Here is a 24,356-nt window from a genome sequence, read left to right as displayed (position 1 = left end):
TTTAATTTATATTTTAATATCATTTCACTTATTGTAATGTCCTACAGGTTCATCCATGTGGTTACAAATGAGAGGATTTTCTTCTTTTTTAAGACTTCATGGTATTCCATCATGTACATATACATTTTCTTTTTCCATTTATCTGCAATGGACACTTGGATTATTTCCATATCTTGTCTATTGTGAATAATGACAATATGAAGATGAGTATGCATATACTTCTTATAGAAACTGATTTCATTTCTTTAGAAATTTTATCCATGAGCGAGATTGCTAGATTATATAGTAGTTGTATTTTTAATTTTTTAAATAACTCCATGTTGTTTTGCACAATAGATGTTATCAATTCACATTCTCACCGTGCATAAGGTTCCTTTTTCTCAAAGTCTTTATCAACCCTTGCTACCTGTTGTCTTTTTAATAACAGTCAATTTAACAAGTGTGAAGTAGTATCTCCCTGTGGTAAATTTCATTTCCTTGATGATTTATAATGCTAAATATTTTTTTCATAAACCTATTGGTCAGTTAGTATGTCTTCACAGAGAAATATCTGTTTGGTTTATTTGCCCATTTTATGGTTATTTTTTAGTTGGGTTGTTATTTTTAATTGGGTTACCTTGCTATTGAGTTGAGTTTATTATATATTTTGGATAATAATCTCTTATCAGATACATGGTATGAAAATATTTTCTAGCATTCCATTGGTTGATTCTTCACCTGTTGATTATTTCCTCTGCTGAACAGAGGATTTTTAGTTTGACATACATAATCTTATGTTTTCTTTTGTGTGTGTGTGTGTGTGTGTGTGTGTGTGTGTGTGTGTGCGCGCGCGCTTTTAGGGTCATATCCAAAAAAAAATCATCCTCTGGACAATATTACTGCTACTTATTTATTAGGCCAGCAAAGGGATCTAGCTTCCCAGTTAGTCTCCCTGAATATCAACTTATTCTAGCTCTTCACTCTCAACTTGGAGTTACCCTGAAGTTAGTTTATATTATAAACCAATGTCAAGAAACTTTTCCCCTATTTTCTTTCAGTAGTTCTATAGTATCAGGATTTAAATTTAATTCTTTAATCCAGTTTTAGTTCTTTTTTTGTTTGTTATTTTTAGTTATTCATGACAGGAGAATCCATTTTGACATAATTATAAAAGCAAGGAATATCTTGTTCTAATTCAGTCCCCAGTACCTCTTGTTGAGTTCATTGTTTATGACATGAGATGAGGTTCCAGTTTCATTCTTCTCCCTATGGACATCTAGTTTTCCCACCACCATTTATTGAAGAGATTGTCTTTCCCTGTTATGTGTTCTTGGCACCTGTGTCAATGGGTCATAAATGTGTAGACTTATATCTGGGCTCTCTATTCTGATCCATTGGCCTATATGTCTGTTTTTATGACAGTACCATGCTGTTGCTATTACTATTACTTTGTAGTATATTTTGAAACCCAGTATAATATCCTCTCAGTTATTCATAAAAGTCTGTGGTTATTAAACCCATGACAGTGTAAATATAAGGGAATGTGTTTCTATCATTTGATTATTGATTTGGCTGAGTATAGGATTTTAAGTTCAAAATAATTTGTCCTCAAAATCTTTTCTACCATTGTCATCAAAGAAAAGTCTAAAGCAATTTAACTCTTATTCCCTTATGTAAAAACTGCTTTACCTCCTATAGGAAACCTTTTTGGGACTTTCCTCTTTACCCTTGGAGATTTGGAGTTGAAGTAGGATGTATCTGGATGTGAAACTATTCCTTTTCTCTAAGAAGTACTTGATGGGCTCTTTACATCTTACCTTTCAATCCTTTCTTCATCTCTAGAAAATTTCACTCTTTCTTCCTTCTCCTACTGCACCTTCTTTTCCTCATCCTTCTATTCATCTCCTTAATTGCCTGTTTTGAATTTTGTCATGCCAGTTACTGAGACATTGAATCTTTTGTATCAATCCAACATATCCCTTAACTTTTCTTTCATATTTTCTTTTCTCTTTGTCCCTTTTTCCACTATGTTCTAGGAAACTTAGTCAATTTAATATTGAAGCTTATTAATTTTCTTTTGGTATAGCCATTATACTCTTGAACTGTTTTATCCTTTTAATACATGCACTGTTCTGTTATGTCTCTATATATTAAGGCACTGCTCTTCCTTTTAGTTTCTACTGCCCATCACAAAGCTTCATCCTCCATCCTCCGGACAATATTACTGCTACTTATTTATTAGGCCAGCAAAGGGATCTAGCTTCCCAGTTAGTTTCCCTGAATATCAACTTATTCTAGCTCTTTACTCTCAACTTGGAGTTACCCTGAAGTTAATTTATATTCATACCATTCTTCACAAAAATGTTTCAAACTATGGTATCTTATGGTTTTATTTCTCCAGATTTTATTTATGTTCTATTTTATTTATGTGATTCTTCTGATTTATTGATGATATTTTTATAATCTTTTTAGGCATTTGTAACTACATTTGGCTTTATTAAATGTTTAATTTTATCTCATTTTATAGAACTTTTATAGGAGTGAAAGGATCCATATAAGTACTGAGTCTGTCATCTTTATTCTGTCCCCATCTGTGTTAGTCAGCTTTCCATTGCTGTGACAAAATACCTGAGAAAATCAACTTAGAAGTAAACTGACTCACAGTTTCAGAAATTTTAGCACATGATCACTTGGTCCCATTGCTTTGAGTCTGAGGCGAGACAGAAAAATATGTCAGGGAGCACATGATACAAGGCTGTTCTCCTCATGGTGACTAGGAAGCAAAAACAGATAGAGACACATAGAAGAAGGGGCTCAGTTCCAAATATTCTTTCAAGAGCATAACCCCAATCACTTCCTCCCACGAGGCCCTTCCTCTGAAAGGTTCCACTACCCACCAATAGCACCACAGTCTGGCAATCAACTCTTTAACCCATGAGCCTTTGGAGGATATTTAAAATGCAAACCATAATATCACCTACTTCCTTTAATATAAAAATTAATTTATTTTAATTAATTAATTTAAGTTTCTCACTCTTCAAAGAACTAAAATTACCTTACTAACAAAAAGAAAATTATAAGCATATTCTGTTATTACTCTGAGCTTTCTGGTAATATTTCTCAAAAGAAAGTAAAGATATAAAAATAAATATTAGGTGAGAAAAGAAGTGTCAATGTAGACATAAGTTAATAAATGGTGTTTTATAATGACCTTCTTTCTCTAAAAAGCTATGATTCTATTTGGTACTTAACAGGCATGTAATTAAATCAATTAAGAGAGACTTGCTTCCAAATATAGCAACAATACTTGGACCCTGAATATCTTCTTTTCACTTCCTAATAAACCCCAAGCCCTGTTCATTGAATAAAGCATTGATAGTAGAATTTATTCCAACTTCCAATTTTTGCAGTATTTTCTGACTTTTCATCTATTTATCCACAACAGTTGGATGGAAACATCTACTGTGTTTGGAAAATGATGGATGACCATCCAAGTTTAAAGTTAGAAAAAACAATGATTGCCACCTTGAGGAAGAAATAAAGCCTTTCTTTTGGTTATATTTTTAGGTTGGACTCATTCTTTCCTACACCTGACCCCCCAAAATGGTTGCGTCTTGATGACCTAGAATTACCTATCACGTTGATCCATTTGTGTTAGAAAGATAAACAAAGATAGTGAGTAAGCCATGATAAATTAAATGTATAGATAAATATATGTCCTGTTGCGATGTTTCTGTCTTTGAAATATCAAGTCTAGCTTCATTTTCTGGTGTAGTTATATTGCTGTGGGAAGCTTGTCTGAGACTAGAGGACATTGACCTTTTAGAGGTGTTGGCTGTTCCTGAAGAAAATTCACTGCTGCTCACAGGAATGGGGTGGAGTGAAAACACACCCAAGCAGAGGCAGGAAGCCACATGTGTGGGGAGAAGAGGAACATGCCCCAAAGCAAGCCAGTTTGTTCCCAGACCAGATCTTCCATTCTAAGGAGGCTGCCAAGGCTCAATTGTCCATAGGTTGCTGAACTTGTGTGTCAGATCTGGGTTAGTATTTACATCATACCCAAAAATACACCTCTGTGGTTAAAAAAAAAAAAAAAAAAAAAAAAAAAAAACCTACCTTTTGTGACAAGGAAGGCACAAGTACCTAATCTGTAACATTGTTATTGAATGTGAAGATCATTCCCAGCAGGAATGACCCACACACACAATAGGTGTGAATCCCTCTAACTTGTCCTCAAAGCCTGTGTTTCAATAAATAGGTAACTGCCCATTTCCACATGGTACAGATTCTACATCTCTGAGTCAGAAGGGAGAAAATTGTGGGAGGATGTACATTGGAGCCAAGATAGCCTCTTCAACAAATGATGCTGGGAAAACTGGAAATTCATATGCAACAAAATGAAACTAATGATGATGTAGCTTCATAAAGCAGGACATGGGGAAGCTACACATTGTTTCCTCCCGTCAATGCAGAGCTCCATGTGACTAGTAGACACTCCTGCTCTAGACTGGAAATATGTTGGACAGAGTTTTACTTATTCTCGGTGAGGTATTTGTGTCACCAGTGGTACCCTAGAGAGAATCTGAATAATCCTGAGGTCATTCTGAAGTCTCTCCTGGGAGAGGGAGTGAAGCCAGAGGATGACCCACTCCTCTTTCTGGGTCTGATTTTCCTGATGTGTCAAGCAGGCACTTGAGCTCTGTGATCCGTGTCCTCTCCATCCCTGCTGCCTTGTGAATCCTGGGGTGACAAATCTGAAATTAATTTTGTTTTGATTTTATAGACAGAATGGTTTGGCTTTATCCTTCTCTCCAAAATCAAATTTTGCTTTATTTTGAGTAAGATTTATCAAAAAACCCGAAACTGTAATTCTACTTAGATCCCAAAAATATTACCTGCAGACCTACTTTTACTCTTTTTCTCCTCATAAAAAAATAAGTTTATATGGCACATTTTAAATAAGTCTTGAAATGAATAGAAGGACACAAATAACATATGGGACATGAAATAATCCACCAACAGTAAATAGTCTGAAAAAAAATATTTAATCAAAGGGGAAATAGTTTGCAAATAATTTTCCAGAGTATGCAATCTTGTCTCAAAAATATGTCTTTTTTTCCCGTGAGAATGTAAAAGGATCATATAATTACCATAAACTCATCATTTTAAATGATAATAAAACCGAAACCACAGCTATTTAGAAAAAAAAATGCATTTGGTATGAAATTTTGAAATGTAACCAGTAGAGTTTCAAATTCACATGTAATAGTACCGTGTACGTTTATGAAATTTCTTTGTACAGAATACCATAATGGGATTTCCATAGGGAACCCTAGGAATGATGTCATTATCACTGAGTACCAAAGGGTCATGTGACACAAAGGACTGTGGCTTAACTATGGCCACCTTCCATAAAAGACCTGTATATTTTCATTAAGGAAGTTGGGGCCTAATCCCACATGATGGAGATTAGAGCCTACTTTTTCTTCTAATAGGCTTAGTGTCTCTGGTTTAATTCCTAGGTCTTTGATTCACTTTGAGTTGAGTTTTGTTCATGGTGAGAGATAGGGATTTAATTTCATTTTGTTGCATGTGGATTTCCAGTTTTCCCAGCACAATTTGTTAAAGAGGCTATCTTTGCTCCAATGTACATTTTGGTGCCTTTGTCTAATATAAGACAACTGTAATTATATGGGTTAGTCTCTGTGTCCTCTCTTCTGTACTATTGGTCCACCAGTCTATTTTGGTGCCAATATCACGCTGTTTTTGTTACTGTTGCTCTGTAGTATAGTTTAAGGTCTGGTATAGTGAAGCTACCTGCTTCACTCTTCTTTTTTTTTTCACATTATATATATATATATATTTTTTACATTATGGATTTTTAAAACAAAACTAAAGGACAGCAGAATTTATTACAATTCTTATTACACATATACAGCACAATTCAGTTTTTTATATCTCTGATTGTTGCTTCACTCTTCTTGGTAATGATTGCTTTAGTTCTTCTAGGTCTCTTATTTTTCCAGATGAATTTCATGACTGCTTTTTCTATTTCTTTGAGGAATGTCATTGAGATTTTGATTGGAATTGCATTAAATCTGTATAGTGCTTTTGATTGGAAGTGCATTAAATCTGTATAATATGGTCATTTTGACAATTTTAATTCTGCCTATCCAAGAACAAGGGAGATCTTTCCATCTTCTAAGCTCTTCTTTAATTTTTTTCCTTAGAAAAAAAATTTCTGTAGTTTTCATTGTAGCACAAGAATTAAAATCAAGAATTAATAAATGGGATGGATTCAAACTATAAAGCTTCTTCTCAATGAAAGAAAAATCAGTGAGGTGAATAGAAAGCCTACATCTTGGGAGCAAATTTTTTCCACTCACACATCAGATAGAGCACTAATCTCTATGGTATTTAAAGAACTCAAAAAGTTAAACACCAAAAACAACAACAACAACAACAACAAACAGTCCAATCAATAAATGGGCCAAGGAACTGAACAGATGCCCCTCAGAATATGATATACAATCAATCTACAAATATATGAAAAAATGTTCAACATCCCTAACAATTAGAGAAATACAAATCAAAACTGCTCTAAGATTTCATCTCACTCCAGTGAGAATGGTCGTTCTTAAGAACACAAACAACAATAAGTGTTGGCGAGGATGTGGGGGGAAAAGGTACACTCATATACTGCTGGTGGGACTGCAAATTGGTGCAGCCAACATGGAAAGCAGTATGAAGATTTCTTGGAAAACTGGGAATGGAACCACCATTTGACCCAGCTATCCCACTCCTCAGTCTATACCCAAAGGACTTAAAATCAGCATACTACAGGGCCACAGCGCCATCATGTTTATAGCAGTACAATTGACAATAGTTTAATCGTGTAACCCACCTAGATGCCCTTCAGTAGATGAATGGATAAAGAAAATGTGGTATATGTACACAATGAAATATTACTCAGCATTAAAAGAGAATAAAATCATGGCATTTACAGGTAAATGGAAGAGATTAGAAAAGATAATGCTAAGTGAAGTTAGTCAATCCCAAAAAACCAAATGCCAAATGTTCCTTCTGATATAAAGAAGCTGATTCATAGTGGGGTTGGGAGGGGAAGCATGGGAGGATTAGATGAACTCTAGATAGGACAGAGGGGTGGGAGGGAAAGGAAAGGGACATGGGAGTAAAAAAGATGGTAGAATGAGATGGATATTATTACCCTAAGTATATGTATGAAGACACAAATGGTGTGAATATACTTTATATACAACCAGAGATATGAAAAATTGTTCTCTATATGTGTAATATGAATTGTAATGCATTCTGATGTCATATATAACAAATCAGAATTTTAAAATTAATTAATTTTCTCTTTAAAGACTTTAAAAAGACTTGTGTATTCTCTATATTCTCCTGCAGAATGGAACAGCTCTGAAAATGAGTGAGCTAGCTAGTGGCACCAGAAGATCATCCAGAAAGGCCTTCCCACAGTCTTTTTTCCCTTGGGAAATCTGCTCTCCATCTCATAAGGGAAAGAAGAGCAAAGAACTCAAGAGGATAGGAAAGCAAATGAGACACTCACTCCCAATTATTTAGTGACTCCCTGTTACCTAGAGAACAAAATTCAACTCCTCATGCAGAAGCCTAAGGCTCCTGCTTTCTCTGCCAAAGTAACCTTTCAGCCTCATCCATGCAACAGAGAATAGTGAAGGGATGGGATAAGAGAGGTAACCAGAGCCAAATAAATCAGGGCCTTGGCTTTGACTTGGAGTAAGATAAGAGCCAATATAGGCTTAGAGCAAGGAGTGGCAGGATATACCTGATGCATTATCCTTATTCATTCTTCTCAAATGTTCTCCATATTTTAGCATACAAACTCATCCACCCTGAGAATCCTCCCCCAATATTCCTAATCATAATACCCTCATTCTTCCTTAGTGCCACCTCAGTGTCCCTCCCACTTAATCAGCTTCTCTGAGTCCTTCAGCACGATGTGATGCTTGCTCCGGGTCTAATCCTATGAATGCCTGCTTAGACCACAGCCATGACTTTTGCATTTTCTGCCTAGCATGTACTAGTAGAAGTCAAATGACAAAATCAGACATGTCTTCAGCTGGTCTGCAGATCCCTCCAGCCATGAGTTACATTTTATACAGGAACACAGTGCTATAGCTTTGGCTGGTGTCCCACAAGTTTCTCAGCCCAGTTTCCAGGCCCTCAGCAATAAGACAGCCAGCCACCTGCCAATCAGCAGTTTTGCCAATAGGTCCAATAATTCAATTCCATCCATTCATCTAAAAACATGATAAAGGGGAATACAGACATTCAAAAACAGTTAAAGCCAAATTATCATCTCAACCATTTTTTTTTCCGAACTAAACTGTCTGGACATAAACACATACCTGCCGTTCCCCTTCAGCCATAATTCTCTCTGGGAACACCAACAGGGACTCCTTGTCTCCACCACTTGTTCTGGGACTTGCTTTGTATGGTGCTGTCCTCTTTGTTACCCTTATTTATCACATTTTTACACCCTTTTCCCCACTAAAGGACAGGCTCTTTAGGGAGAGAGGTCTTACGGTTTTATTTGTGGGCCCCATTAGTTTCCTCAGCCACTGACTCTTGCTCAAAACAAAACAAAACAGAAGTCCACAGATGGATTGTTTGCAGGGCTCTCCCAGGTCTTCTCTCAGCCCTCAACTGCAAATGAAATAAAATTAAATTAAAAACCCAGAGCCCAAAGCTAACCGTCTACCTCTGTTACAGGATTTTGTGCCCCTGTATCAAGACTTTGAGAACTTTTACACGCGGAACCTTTACATGAGAATCAGAGACAACTGGAACCGGCCCATCTGCAGTGCTCCAGGGCCTCATTTTGATGTGGTGGAAAGGGTATCTGATGACTATAACTGGACATTTAGGTGAGGCAGACACCTGGAGGGGCTTGGTGGAAAAATAAAAATCCCTTCAAGAAATTCTAGCATGGGCATCAGGTCACAGATCTGAAAAAACCCAAATACAGAGGTAGCTGGGGTCTTCATCATCCAGTCCTTGGCAGCTCTCATGAGGCCAATAGAGGAAGTCACAGTAATTATGTTGGAAAGGTGGCTTATTTATAATGTAATTAAAGTGAAACCTGTGTCAGAAGTACAGAGTCAGCCTTGAAAAACCCTTTTCAGCTTTCCTGTCAAATTGTACCCTTCTGTTCTCCCTAATGGGGACAGGGGTGACATAGCTCTTGTTCCTTTAGAAATTCTTGTTGGACTTTGAACCAGAGCATGATTTTCATGAAAGCAATTGCCCAAGGGAAATCAGGAGTGAGTAGTACACCATGGCCCAGGATATCTTTCTCTAATGCTCGTCTCCACTTCATTATGGTTGCTTTCCTCTAAGGATAAGCCATGATATGCTGAAAACAGTGTCAATTTAAAAGAAAAAGAAAACATATAACTTGGGCCAGGCCCAAATCCCAGTCTCTTGGGCACTGGGAGAATATTGAATGAGATAGTCCTCCGTGTTCACTTGCCTATTTCCCTATAGGTTTACTGGAAGAATCATCAAAGATGTCATCAACATGGGTTCCTATAACTTCCTTGGGCTCGCAGTCAAATACAATGAGTCTATGAAGACAATAAAGGATGTTTTAGAAACATATGGCTCAGGTGTGGCCAGCACCAGACATGAAATGGGTATGTGCATCCACCACTTTGGAATTTCATCCGGTCCGGTCTCAGATTCCTTGTGACTACTTCTCAAGTTGAGATTGTATCTAGACTATGTGCCTCAAATCACTATTATAAACTTCAAAAAGCAAAAGGGATATAAAAGTCTTTTTGAAAATTTCAAGCATTGTGCTATTGCCAGGTGGTTTATTAAATGTGTTTTAATTTTCACGCATGAGTGAAAATATAACTTTTCTGATCATATTTCTAAAATAGCAACTATTGTGCCTCCTCCAACAGATCCTTTCCTGTCTTTTCTCTCACTTTTAGTATTAACATTCATCACTGATTCAAATAATCTTGTTTTTATGTTTACATATAACCTGTCTCTGCTACTCCAACATAAGCTTCATAAGGAGAGGGACTAGCCTTGTGGAATGTTGGGTTGAATGAATAAATGATAAATGAATAGACAAGATGGCACAGACTGCCTATTATTTATCTTCTAGCAAAAAAATAAAAAATAAAAATCTTATTCAAAGGAATAAAATTTGTAATAAGGAAACTTCCACTCCTCTCAACTGCAGGGAGAAAAAATACTGTGAACTTGCTCTTGGAGAATGCTTTGCAATAGCTGGTATGTTGTGGTGGTGATTGTTTTCATGTATCATATCATTTATTCCTTAAAAAATAAAATTCAGTGGTGCACGCCTATAATCCCAGAAGATCAAGAGTTCGAAAGTCAGCTTCTGCAAAAATGAGGCACTAAGCAACTCAGTGAGACCCTGTCTCTAAATAAAATACAAAATATGGCTGGGGATGTGGCTCAGTGGTTGAGTGCCCTTGAGTTCAATATCTGGTACCCCCCTTAAAAAATAAATAATAGCATCCTGTACTGTAAGCAGCATGGGTGGTATTTTCCCATCTTCTAAAACAAACTGAATATCATGTTATCTAAGTGATGTGTCCAAGTGGTTCATTAACCACCCTATATTTCAGTCTAGTTCAGCTTTCTCTATTATTATGATTCTCCATCATGAGGACAAATGCAAAATTTACCAGGTTAGTCTGAATCTGCCTAAGAATCAGTGAGAAGTCTGATGAAAAGGGATTTACCATTAATGAATAATGAATCACATGCCCCTCTTAGATAATTAGTATAAGGGCTTAAAGATCAAAAGTTATTTGAACAGTAAAACAAATAATTCAAATTGCACAATGTAACTTTATTTATTCAAGCAAGCATTTGACAAATAGCCAAAGCTCCAGTTTTAATGTGGTTGCTCAGATTTCTTAAGAAAGACAGCCTACTTAGCTTCAGAGAAAAGCTTTCTTAGCATGAGAGCTGGAGATGTAACAGAATGCTGGTGGGTTGTGGGAACAGGGTTGGTACTAGCTCACCGATGATGCCCCATCTGGAGATGGAGAGAGAATGGAATAATACCCCAGCCATAAGAGGCACAAGTAAGAAACATTTAGGGATGTTTCCCCTGGTGCTGGTGACATCCAGTATCAGGTTCGTAATGACCAGGCAAAAGTAGAGTCCTAGAGATGATGACCCCTCCACTCAGTGAGATAGAACACTCCGCCATTATAGCTGGCAGAATCTGAAGGAAGGCATTTGACACTGGCTATGGTTTACCTGCAAAGGAAAGTAGATATGGAATAAGGATCCCTGATTCCATGGGTTCAGCAAACCCAGAGAAACTATGCAGAAATGAAGTTTCCATCTGTTACTGATCACAGCCTAAATTCTTTCTCTGCCTACTAATACCTTTGAATTGTTAATCTTTTATATTTACCTGCTTCTTGCAACACTCAAGTTCAAGTTCCAAGAAGAGATTTCAATAGTTTCCAAGAGTGCATAATGACAGACCCAAAAGAGAAGTCACCCACACAAATTTTAGACAAATAGAAGGACTGAAACATAAAGATAAGCAATCAGTCAAGAAGTGAGTAAATAAGAGGGGACTTTGAAAGTATTCTGCAATATAAATAATAATCTTAACATGGCATGCAACAATTTGGAATAGTAGAACTCCAAAAGACATTTATTCTAAGAAATTCAAGTAACTCTTGGAAAACATGTGCTTTAGAGTCTTAAGAAAATATTTAACTGCACAAATGGATTAACAACAGATTTGCCTACTAAATGGAAAAGATTGAAATTTGGCCCCAAAACCCAAACTCAACTATGTGCTGTAAATTAAAATAAATATTATTAAATTAAAGTTATTACAAAGGATGAAAAGTATAAAGATAGGTCTTAACCAGATACCTGGTTTCTACCTCCCTGCTATAACTGAAAGTAAAGTGACCATGACACTCAGAGCAACCAAGACATCTTTATTGTGGCAGTGTCTGATTAACAGGGAAGGAGGAGGAGGAAGAGGAGGAGAAAGGGGGGGGAGCGTGCAGGGGGGGCAGCAAAGTGAGAGAGAGAAAGAGAGAGAGAGAAGAAAAAGAGAATAAGAGGGAGAGTGAGAGAGAGCGCAAAAGTGAGAGAAGAAAGAGAAAGCAAGAGGGGGGGGGCCCTCCAAGAGAGTTTTTATAGCCAAAATCTAATGGGGTCTTTGGGTCTGCAAGCTGCCTTGTTGGTGTACAGTGATTGGACCATACAGTAGTTGCTAAGGATGTCATCTTCTGTCTTCAGGCAGACAGGGCAGGGGCTAGATGTGGGTTTCTGTTGGGCCAGACAGGTGAGGGTCCAGTGTTCAGCCTTGAGGGGTGTTGAGTGTTCAGACTTGAGGCAAACAAGCGATAAGGAACCAGACGGGTGAGGGTCCAGCGGCCAGGCTACCCTGCAGCCAACATTTGTTCAGCCTGCTCCGAAACTAACAATAACCACCAGCACCACACCCCTAGTGGCCAAGAAGAGGCCAGGCCAGTGGAAAAAGTGATGAAAGCCAAAAAAGAAAGTAGTTGCTTTTGAAACCCACACCTGTTAGAACTGAGGCCAAAAATAAAGCTGGCAATGATACATTCCCACAAATACACATAGAGAAATGCAAATGCCATTTTCAAGATGTGAAATAATGTACTGCTCTTTATTTAAATACACCTTAAAAAAATAATGGAATACAGAATTAAGGGAGATTTCAATTCTCTTGTGAGTCAATTTAACATTGTGCAGGACGATGATAAAAGAAAATGCATAGTTTTCAAATCCTAACTATGAGACAGACTGGAATGGTATTTTGGAGTCATAATCCAGTATTTAAAATATCTAAAATATTTAAAATTATTAATATCTTCTACTGGTGATTTTTTTTTCTCTGATGCTCCTGGATCTTGGCTCTCCTTTTCAAATTATGTGCTACATGTGCAAGTTTAATAGTAGCTACATAGTGACAGTCTAGTTTCTCTTAAATATATTGCTCAAGTGCTGTGAAAGGTTAGAAATTTGTGAGTGACATCAAAGATGTGCAATAGAGAACTCTAGGCCTAACAACTTATCAAAGCTTTAAGAAACTGGGCTCAATTTACTCTTTTTCATGGTGGCTGGAAAGTCACTAGAAGAACTATTTGCAAAAGGATTCTAAAATTACATAGACTTTTAGATTTTCAGCACTGGGATTGAGAATTTTGTGCAAATTGTTCATAATGTCTGAGTTTTAAATATCAAACAACAATAAGTAATATCTATTATGCAAGACATTTCCACATTTGATCTTTGAATTTCCTTGTATTCAAAAACAACTTAATTCTTCTCTACTTAGAAGATATTTGACTAAATTGGTTTAGCAATGGAAAAGAGTGCAGCAACCCCTCAGGCAGAAACAATGCATAATTGCTTGTTCTTCCTTCACATGAGTCACATGAGTTGAGTTTCAAAGAAAGAGTAAGATGAAACTTTAAAAAATAAATAAACAAATGGACTAAATGTCTGGTGTAAATATGAACAGAAAACAAAGCACAAAATAAGCTTCACTTATGAATCATTAAACAGAATAAAAGATGCACATCATAAAAATAATAATAAAGATAAATACACCTCCTTTACGCATCACATAACACAACAGATACATGTATGGATTTTGTTTATGTGTATGGGTGTGTGTGCAACCAACAATTAAAGGGATAAGAAATTGTGGAAGCCTTCAAAAAGCATAAGGTCAATTTATATTCAGTCCACAGAAACAAAAGAAAAAAACAGAACATGAAAGAGTAATAGAAGACCATAAGTCTCAATCCTTAAAAACGCTTAGCCAGGGGCTGGGGTTGTGACTCAGTGGTAGAGTGCTTGCTTAGCATGTTCGAGGCACTGGGTTCGATCCTCAGCACCACATAAAATAAATAAATAAACAAAATTAAAGTATTGTGTCCAACTACAACTAAAAAAGAAAAAATTGAATTAGCCAAAAACTGCAAGAAAAAAGATATAGAAAATGAAAACATGTAATTACAAGTGATTAATGTTAATTTAATAACTGTGTATTGAATACTAAACCTTAAAACATAATATCTGTGTACTTCATCTTTTTGAACAGTTATTAAATTTTCACAAAAATTTACTATAAATTATGCCACAAAGGAAATCTCATTAAATTCCCCAAAGTGGAACATACATAAGTTGCCAGTGAGCCTATGAAATTGATATGTTAAGTAGTAGAAGAGTTTTTTAAAGAATAAAGTTTACTCAACTTAGGAAAAATACCAGAAAAAAATGTGGCCAGTGAGCTATGAAAAATATTCTAGCCCATTAGTGAAGAAAGACTAAGACTTGAGATATCGTTTTTCCCCGAATTGACAAAAGTTTTTTTAAACTTTTCTTATTATTTTTATAATAATATCTGGTAGTTCCAAAAGAGTGAGGAAAAGACCACTTTTTATATATTTGATGAAGGAAACTGAAGACAACAGCAAGCTATTTAACTCAGTCATTTTGAAAATTTTGCCTTAAAAAAACTTGAATACCTAATTAAAGATATGTGTTAAAAAATAATCACTACAGTGTGCTTAATAATAGTAAAACTTAGAAAACTAAGTGAGTTTCCAACATTAAGAAACTGATTAAATATATTAGGTGTATCTTTTCGACAAAATATTATTTAGGCATTTAAAATTATAATGAGGTTTCTTAGCTCCACGTTTGAGAGCAAAGGCCCTAAGATTGCTTGGGTTCAAATCCTAGTTCCTCTCTTTCCAAGCTATGGTCACAGATAAACTTGTGTCCTTGATTTTCTCCCATGAAAAACTGTAAATACGTTGCCAAAAAAAATAAAACAAGTTATTGAACAATGTATATATGAAGCATTCTTTTAAGAATGTATTAGATATGAATAAGTGCATCAAGGAGTTTATATTTATTTTGTAATATTTTCTCATTTTTTCACAAGCATACCATATTCTTTGGGCAAATTATTTTCAAAATTATCACAAAAAAATGAGAAGAAGAAGGCTGGGAGTGTAACTCAAGGATATGTATGACTGAAGCACTGAGTTCAACCACCAGAACCAGATTTAAAAAAAAAAAAAAAGAACAGGAGCCTAAATGAAGTTGAGTGTTTAGACACAGTCTTATGAAGAGAGTTCCTGTACTTCCAAGATGTTGCTATTGAATCAGACCATAGTTCGCTGTCTATTTGAGGAGCTGTGGAGCAGAGAGTTATGTCTCCTTCCACCTAAAACAGTAGCTCTCAAACCTTAGCTCACATGAGAATCACCTGCAGGGCTTAAGAAAAGATAGGTTTCTGGTTCCACTTAACACAGCTTCCAATTCAGTAGATCTGGAATAGGACCCATGAATTTGCATTTCTAATGAGATTCCCCTCCATGTTGACCCTGCTGCTCTGGGGACCTGAAATGATATAGCATGGCTAACTTTCTTTACCCAATTGGTCAAAAGTTTTCCAAAAGTCACTTTGTGTTGTATGAACACCAGGTATGCCTGGGAAACAGAGTCTGCAAACTAAAAATTGCAAGTAGATTAATAAACACGCCAAAAGTTAGCACCACAAGTTAGTTTTGATCACTGAACATCTCTGGACACATCCTTGTGGTCTAGATTTCCAAATCCAGGAAAGATTAAATTCAGGAAAACCATAGAGAAGCTTTTCTTTCACTTCTTCCTCCTTTCACACTTTTGCTCTACCAGGGTGTATAGTTTCTTAGACTTTCTTTCCTTGAGCACCTGAGGGTGAGGAACAGATGTGAAGTAACAGCATATAATTTTCATTTTTATAATCGATTAGTCCTTTGTGCTACCTTCATTTCATCCAGGGCTGTTAGTCAGAAGTTCACTTCTAAGAAAAAAAACTCATGGAATAACCACAAGACTAATTCTTATGACAATGAAAGCTCATCCCAGCTTGTGATATTTCTACCCTTGTAAAGGAAAACCTCACGCTTGCTTCTCACTAGGGGTGCCTGAATAGTAGGCATGCCTAAAGATAGCCTCCTTGAGGACATTCCTTCAAACTGTAATTGCAATTTTGTGATTTTTCAAGGAGCCTCTAATACTTTCATGTTCCAAAACATCAAAATTTACATGTTGACTTAGGCATCCATGCAACTGGATGTAATAGAAGATTCTTGTCTAGAGTTTCAGGTGTGATTTTTACACGAGTGGTTATATACAACTTTACTGAAATGTCTATTTTTTCAGTTTGAGAACACTGACCTTACTCATTCTTATTGCAACTTAATCTTCCTAACACATTCTCTGCTATCCTTTAATTCAATTATCAAGGTTCTTCTCGTATATCTTTCTCAGAGATTTGTAGCTAAGTCTAGGGAATGTACAGTTTCATTAACCTGAAATTTGAATAAAGGGCCAGGCTAAATTTTTAAAATGTCTAAATTAAAGCATATTTTAAATAAATAGCAACATAGGTCCTTTGAGTTCCTTCATGACTGAGAAGTTTCTAAGAAACTGCTACCAAGTAGTGATCCTGCTTCCTTTGAAAAGCAATTTAAATGGACACATTTTTATGAAAATAAATGCTACAAGTGTTTTTAAGCAGTAGTCAATTTAATTAAATAAATTAAATAAGCTATAAACATCCCCACTCCAATTAGTTAATTTACATAGCAAAGGCTTCTTCATAAATAACGCCAATTCTGCTCAGACTAAATTGTTGTACATTCTAATTAATGAGATTTTACTACATTTCTCTCAAGCCTCTTAATTTTCCTTTAATAATGTTTCTAAGGAAAAGGGGACTCTCAGAGGAATTGTTTGGGAGTAGAAAAATGAAAGCATATCTTGGTTTCTGAAAGCCTTTTGACAATTTTCTGAGACCAAGTAGAGTTTTGACAGTGATAGAAATTACAGTCCAGCCAAATTTCAACTAGCTGGGGTATTTCGAAAAGTGTAGAATTTGGCTCTGCAGGTTCGACAAAGCCAAGCAAGCACGATTCAACGAGGTGTGCCAATAATTTTATGTAAGTATAATATTTGCCAACAAGGTGATACCTAGGATGACAACAGAAGTTGAGATTCCTAGAACTGCAGAATTTGTAGATCATTGCCCTCCTTTCCTCCCTGCCCTAAAAAATACCATAAGATGGGGCACCTGAAGTCCAGAGTTTTTTTTTTTTTTTTTTAATGATGTGGCAATCAGTGTTCTTGCAGTCTGTCTGTAGCAAAGTCAAGACCAGACCTGGGTTCTCTTGAGTCCCACTGAAGAGCTCTTTGTATTGTTCCCTACTGTTCAAGCTAAAACCAGAAGCCATCTAGATCAAGGGTCGCTAACCTAGTCCAGGTGCTCCCTGGTTTTGCAATGCCTGCAGTTAAGAGTTTTTATATTTTTAAATCACTGGGAAAATGAAAATAAGAATAATCCTTTGGGACACATGAAAATTATATGAAATTCAAATTTCAGTGTCCATAAATAGTTTCCCTGGAACACAGCCGCCCTCATTCTTTTATGTTTTGTCTATGACTACTGTCACTTTACAGTGGCAGAGTTGACTAGATGCAATAGCAACCATATGGCCAGCAAAGCCTCAATAATTAACTCTCTGAACCTCTATAAAATGTTTGCTAGTACTTTAAGCTAGTACTTGCTATCATTGTGATTTGGAGAGAAAAATCTACATTTAACAGCAATGGACCAGATATCCAAATTTAGTGCATATCAGCAATACATTAAGCTTTAGCTTCCTTCCTTTAAATTAAAATCCTATTATTTCCAAAGACATTAAGAATGCAGATTTGTTTTAATGAACATCTGCACCTGCGTACATCCTTTAAGGTCACTGTTATCAACCTGAGGGAGACCAAGGACATCATCAAGTCTAATTTCTCACATTGGTGCGATCATCTGTGGAAAGAGGAGCAATTAGGATAGAAAAAAAAAAAACCTGACAGAAATACCTATCCATTTATTTTGTATCCTCCTGATAATGCAAGAATTATGTATGTTGGTAATAATGGAGGTCACTTCTGATTATTTAGCACCTATGTTTCTTCTGATACAAAGAACATAACCTAATTGTATGACCTCACTTCACTTCTCACTTGTTGACTAGTAAAACTGAAAAATTTTGAATTGCAAAACTTATCCATTCTTCTCTTTTTCTTCTACCTATTTCATGTGTCAATCATCATCCTTCAGGAAAAACTGGACACCATATATACTTTGAATGTCTTTTCCTGAGTTAAGAAAGAGAAGAATAAACTCTCCAATGAACTCAAGACCACATAGGAGCCTATATATTAATCTCTAGCTAATGTATAACATAGAATATATCCATCTTGTCACACACCATGTTGAGACTTATATCTCTGCCACTAAATTAAAGTAAAATACAGAAAGAATGATAACTGGGTTTTTGCACAATGTCCATAGAGTTTAGTTTAATTTAGTGAGAGAGAAATCCAAGGTTCAGAAAGTCTCACTAAACTTTCTCAAAGTCATATAGCTAATGAATAAAGAGGTCATGTGTATCACAAACTCAAGTATGCAAGAAGTGTTTAAGGTTTGTTTGTTTGTTTTAACAAGTTAAGTACAAGCCCCAATCTGGCTCTTTTATTTTTAGTCATTTTGGGGTTCTCATTTTTCAAGATGGAGTGAAGATTCTAGGATATCATTGCAGCTCCCAAACATCAGGTTTGTCTCCTAATCTTTGGACCAAAGATGACATTGTTCAATGTTGATGGTCCTCTGTTTCTATCAACACAATCTTTGTGGTCTAGCAGCCCAGTGTTTCTGTCACTTGTGGAGCTCTGGGAGTGTCTAGTGAAAATAGAAACCAGAGTCTGTTGTTCAAGTTACTTTCAGGAAACTTATAACCATCTGCATGCAGCTACCACCAAGAGATGTGCATGGACCCCTTGATCCCAGCCTTGATCAAATCTCTCTTACCCTTTCTGCTTCAGATACTCTGATTTTTCTCTTTTTAGTACATCTAATGAAATCCTTTCAACTTGTGTAAGCTTTTCTAAAGATATGAAGGAAACTTTCCACTTTGGATCCTATATTATGAACCTCCCCAGAAGCAAAAGTGGTGTCTGATCACCTACTCAAAGAGAAGGGGGGAAAGGTTATTTAAGGGGAACATGCACAGTTAGTATTTCAATAATTTGTCCCATAGTGTTTGTAACAATTAATCTTTATATATCTAAAAGCATGCAGATGCTTGGCACACCTTAGGCCATCAAGAGTTCTTGCTTTGAGAAGAACCATGAAGAAGGGGTCACTCTAAAGTCAAACATGCTGAGTTTGAATCTTTGCTCTAGATTTTCAACTGTGTGATCTTGGAGCTTCTAAAGAGTCTTGAGAGTGAACTAAACTTTCAAGCTTCTGTGTTCTCATCTGTAATGTGGGACTAATTCTAGTACTAACCTCAAATAGCTGTGTTATAATTAACCAAGGTAAGCCTTGAAATGATTCAGTACGGTAAATTGGCACATAGTTAAGTAGATGGCCTGTATTATTAACTCTGCTTCTTTGTGAGTAACAGCACCCCTGTGCCTATTTACTCTTTAGTAAAGTAAGGAAACAATATCCTACTTTAATAAAGCATCTATGGGTGTGAGGATTATAGAGTGTGTGCAGGTGTAAGGATTAAAATAATTAATCACAGCACATTTGTAAGCACTCATTCCAAGTTGCTTCATTCCATTTCCTTCTACTTTTCTATTTTGGTGATGGGTTTTAATAGTGACAGAATCAAATCTGAGTTAAGGCTATAAAATTGATAATATATACAGTATCAATGATAACATTACAATAGGTATATAAGAGAATTTCTTGTTTACAGGAAGCATGCATTGAACTATTTTTTTTTAAAAGAGAGAGTGGGGGGGAGGACAGAGAGAGAGAGAGAATTTATTTATTTTTTCTTAGTTCTCGGCGGACACAACATCTTCGTTTGTATGTGGTGCTGAGGATCAAACCCAGGCCGCATGCACGCTAGGCAAGCGCGCTACCGCTTGAGCCACATCCCCAGCCCTGCATTGAACTATTTAGACTAATTAGGAAATTATGACTGTAGTTCATTAAATAGTTCAAAGAAAGTACACGTATGTATGTATGTATGTAATATATAATAATTACTACATATTAGTAATTGGTTGTCCTATAGTATTCATAACAATGACTCTTTATCTAAAATTATACAGATGCTTGGCATGCCTTAGGCTTGCAGCCATCAAGAGTTCTTCCTTTGGGCTGGGGTTGTGGCTCAGTGGTAGAGCGCTTGCCTAGCATGTGTGAGGCACTGGGTTCAATTCTCAACACCATAGAAAAATAAATAAATAAAGATCTTGTGTCCATTTACAACAACATCAAAAAAATTTTTTTTAAATAAAAAATAGTTCTTGCTTTGAGAAGACAATGAAGTAGGCATCACTGTAATGTCAAGCATGCTGAATCTGAGTGGAGGGTATGTTGGATTTCTTGCTACTATTCTTGCAACTTTTCTGTATGTTTGAACCACATCAAATAATTTGGAAGTCACACTAAGTGAAATAGGTCAGTCACAGAAAGAAAAAGATTGTATGATTCCACTCATAAGTAGACTATTTTTAAAAATCAAATACATAGTAGAAAATAAAACAGTGGTTATAGAAGGACAGAAAAAGGGAAGACGTAGATCAAAGCATACAAAGTAGCAGATACAGGATGAGCATAATTACAAATCTAATATACACCATGGTATATTAAATTTAACAATATCATACCATACTCGGAAATTTTGCTAAAAGTAGATTATAGGAGCTCTTGTCACACACACACACACACACACACACACACACACATATGAAAAGAATAACTATTTTAGATTATGAATATGTAAATGTTGGCTTTTCAATATCTGCATGTTTATCAAACATCACATTTATATAGCACATATATAAAATATAAATAAATAAATGTTTTTTAAAAACTATTTAAAAATGAGAAAAGAAAGTGAGGGAGAAGTCATGTTTTTCTCTACTTAAAAGTTGTTCTCTCCCTAGTATTATTTACCATAGTTTCACCATAATTATACGTCCACATCTCCCTTTGATCCTTGTTTACATTTGATTCTGATTATCTCCTGATACGTTAACCTGCCAAGAGATGAGGTTTGTTTAAAATAAAATAAATGGGCAGTTCCAAGTTGTTTCTGCTCTTTTACCCAACTTTGTCTAAAAGGAGGGTCTCTGAACACAGCAGCAGTGGTCTGATGTTCAGTGTGACAGTTAAAAGACACCATGTCTGACTCCTTTCATTCTTTCTCTGAATGTTGGTCAGAAAAACAGTCACTGGGCTGGGGATATGGCTCCGTGGTAGAGTGCTTGCCTGGCCATGCATGAAGCCCTGAGTTCAATCTCCAGCACCACAAAAAGAAAAGGAGAAAAAATTATTCACAACGCATCGTGGCTCCATAACCTCCATCAGACTGAACACAGTGGGGAAGGAAGAAACCAGAGTACACAAAAGCCTTGGAGCAAAGTCTTAAGGTAGAATCCTTTAGGCAGAAGGATTGATACTGACTTGAATGCGGAATCCCTGGCTCAAGCAAAGTGGCCCAGATGTGGACTGATGGCCATGGCATAATTGGAACAGATAGATGGACAGCTGGCAGGTCCCCATAATAAATGTCAGCCTGCTCTTAGGCCAAGTGTGGGAACAGTCACAAATAGGACATTCAGAACCAAAATGACTATGATCGCAATTTGGAAAATATCTTCACACACGCTACAAAGGAAAAATTGGTAATTTTGGGAAGCAAGCTTATTAACTATACCCATATTCTTTCCTTCTAATCTATGGTAATATGTCAGTATGAAGACCAGCAATCTTCATGTTCTATCTAATGCATGTAACCCCGTTAGTATCAGTGAAAATCCCGCAGGAGTGTACAGTCCATCAACAGAATGTTGATATTTTATCCTGAATCTAATTTTGATCAATTTGACTAATGGAAGTGAACCCAGTGCTTGGCGCATTAAAATATTGCTTAGAGAACTGGCAAGAGAATATGTTTATTCATGAAGCAGGTTATGAGTATCACACTGTGTAAATAAACCATCAGAATAAGAGTCAATATATGCATAGCATAGCAATTTGGAGATGCATTGTCATAAGCCAATTTATAGCTTTTATTGACCTTCACAAACTAAAATGTCATTGAGAGAAACAAAAATAAACACTACTATGGGTTTATTTGTACCTTCATCTAGGATTATAGTTTAGCTGTCTTGGGATTTTTAAAGAGTCAATATTTGTATACCAAAGACAAAATTTTGAATATAATTCCTTTAGTGCTGGGACCATGGACTGCAGCTTCACATCTTTACTCAAATAGAGGATGGCTTCAATGTGTGTGGAAAGGAAGCTAATCAAGTTTCTAGTGACTACTTTGTTTCTAAGCTCTTCTTGCCTTTTTATTTATTGAATTAGAAGAATTAAGAGAGGAAAGCAGCACTAACTGAGTACAAAAAAATTGTATTTTTTTATTATTCTTTAGCAAATTTGACCTTACCCCAGATCATCCCAGACTAACTTTCAAAGACCCATGTCTTTCTCAAGTGGAAAATGTCCAGTCATCCTGGAACTCTTTCAAATTTGTTTATAAAACCTGAGCTACGAACACTAAATACACATTCCATGATGGTGGGATTTGGGGAATATTGTTTTCTATAAGCGAAGGTGAACTTTTAGATGCAAGACCCTCATAATGCAGCTGTTAGATATCTGTTCATAGAAATATTACTCTATTTAAAATTACTTTACTATGCTCTGCCAATTTTTTCTGGAAAGGCAGGGGGAAAAAAAAAAGTCGATTTATCTGGAGACTACAGATGAACCACTACATTTCCTCCCCCACACACACTTTTTTAAACCAGAACTAGCGGTAGGATTGTCTTAGACATACCCACATTTCATAATTACTTGTCTGTTTAATTGCTTAACAGCACATTTTGGCTATTCTAAGGACTTACAGTGATGCAGTTGTAGTAAGGAAGCTAATTTACTAATTTAAATAGAATTCTGATATTCCACTCTGCATAGTAAATATCTTTATCCTTAGGTTGAAGGAACCATGTTTATAATAGTCCTAAATATGTTAACAATATTTCTCTCACTTAAAATCTCAACAACAGCTTCCTACAGCCTGTGGATAAAAAATTATAGCATACGTCTGTTTTTCTCTTTTGCCAAATAAAATACTGCCCAATAAAAATATAATGCAAAACCTGTAGTTTTAAATTTTCTAATAGTCACATTAAAACTAAAAAACAAAAGGCTGGGGAGGTAGGTCAGTGGTAGAGTGCTTGCCTAGCATGGCTCAAGGCCATGGGTTCCATACTTAACACTGCCAAAATAAATAAATAAATAAACAAATAAATAAATACTAAAACTAATCTTTAAAACGTTTTTATAGTTGTAGAAGGATGCAATACTTTTATTTACTTTTTATGCGGTGCTGAGGATCTAACCCAGTGCCTAACATGTTGTGATAAGCAAGCACTCTAGCACTGAGCTATAACCCCAGCCCAAAAAACTAAAATTAATTGAGTAGCATATTTTAATTAACCTACTATATCCAAAAAATTATCATTTAAACATGTAATCAATATAAAATATCTTAATGAGCTATTTTATACTCATTATTGTACTAAGACTTCAAAAAAAAGTATATTTTTTACATTTATAGAACATCTCAATATATACACTAAGGTTTGAATGAATAATCTGAAATATAATCCTATCAAAATAATAAAGTTTTGTTTGGTGAAAAATATTTTACAGTGCTTCAGTTTAAATAGTAAATTAACTACAATTAAACAAAATGTAAAATTCATTTCCTCGGCTGCACTACCTACAGGCAGCCTGTGGCAACTCCATTGGATGGTGTACAGCAAAAGTGGAATGAGTTATGGCATGTAGGAATTACGAGTAGCATCAACATTAGCTATCAGCAAGACAGGAAGGAATCATGTTTAAGAAGCTGTCAGACAGCAAGCACACAGAAAGTTATAGAGAGATGAAAACATGAATTTTGGAGTTAATCTAGATGGTCTCTGCTTTTGACCTATGAAATCTTTAAACTTCAGTGTTTTAATCTGGAAAGTAATAAACCTACACTTCTGAGCTCCTAAGATTAAATAAGATAATCTAAATAACAGGTTTGGCATAGTATATAGCACATCCCAAAGGTTCAATAAATTATACATATATATTATATCTATAGACATCATGGGATCTATTTGCATTTAGGTGTGGGAGGAAATCTATGAGGAGGTTTTAATTTAATTAATTAATT

At 35.8% G+C, this 24,356-nt stretch overlaps 1 protein-coding gene across 1 annotated transcript in view; it reads left to right on the top strand.

Annotated features, from left to right (window-relative positions):
- Positions 1 to 24,356, top strand: part of Sptlc3 (serine palmitoyltransferase long chain base subunit 3) — a 139,729-nt gene that overhangs the window by 44,565 nt on the left and 70,808 nt on the right. The window contains exons 3-4 of the mRNA XM_005320471.4: positions 8,755 to 8,909; positions 9,529 to 9,677. Coding sequence (XP_005320528.1) covers positions 8,755 to 8,909; positions 9,529 to 9,677 — 304 coding nt within the window. The remainder of the gene's footprint in view (positions 1 to 8,754; positions 8,910 to 9,528; positions 9,678 to 24,356) is intronic.

The sequence above is a fragment of the Ictidomys tridecemlineatus genome, chromosome 5 (genome assembly GCF_052094955.1).
Source record: "Ictidomys tridecemlineatus isolate mIctTri1 chromosome 5, mIctTri1.hap1, whole genome shotgun sequence".
NCBI lineage: Eukaryota > Metazoa > Chordata > Mammalia > Rodentia > Sciuridae > Ictidomys > Ictidomys tridecemlineatus.
This window is presented reverse-complemented; position numbering and strand designations above follow the sequence as displayed.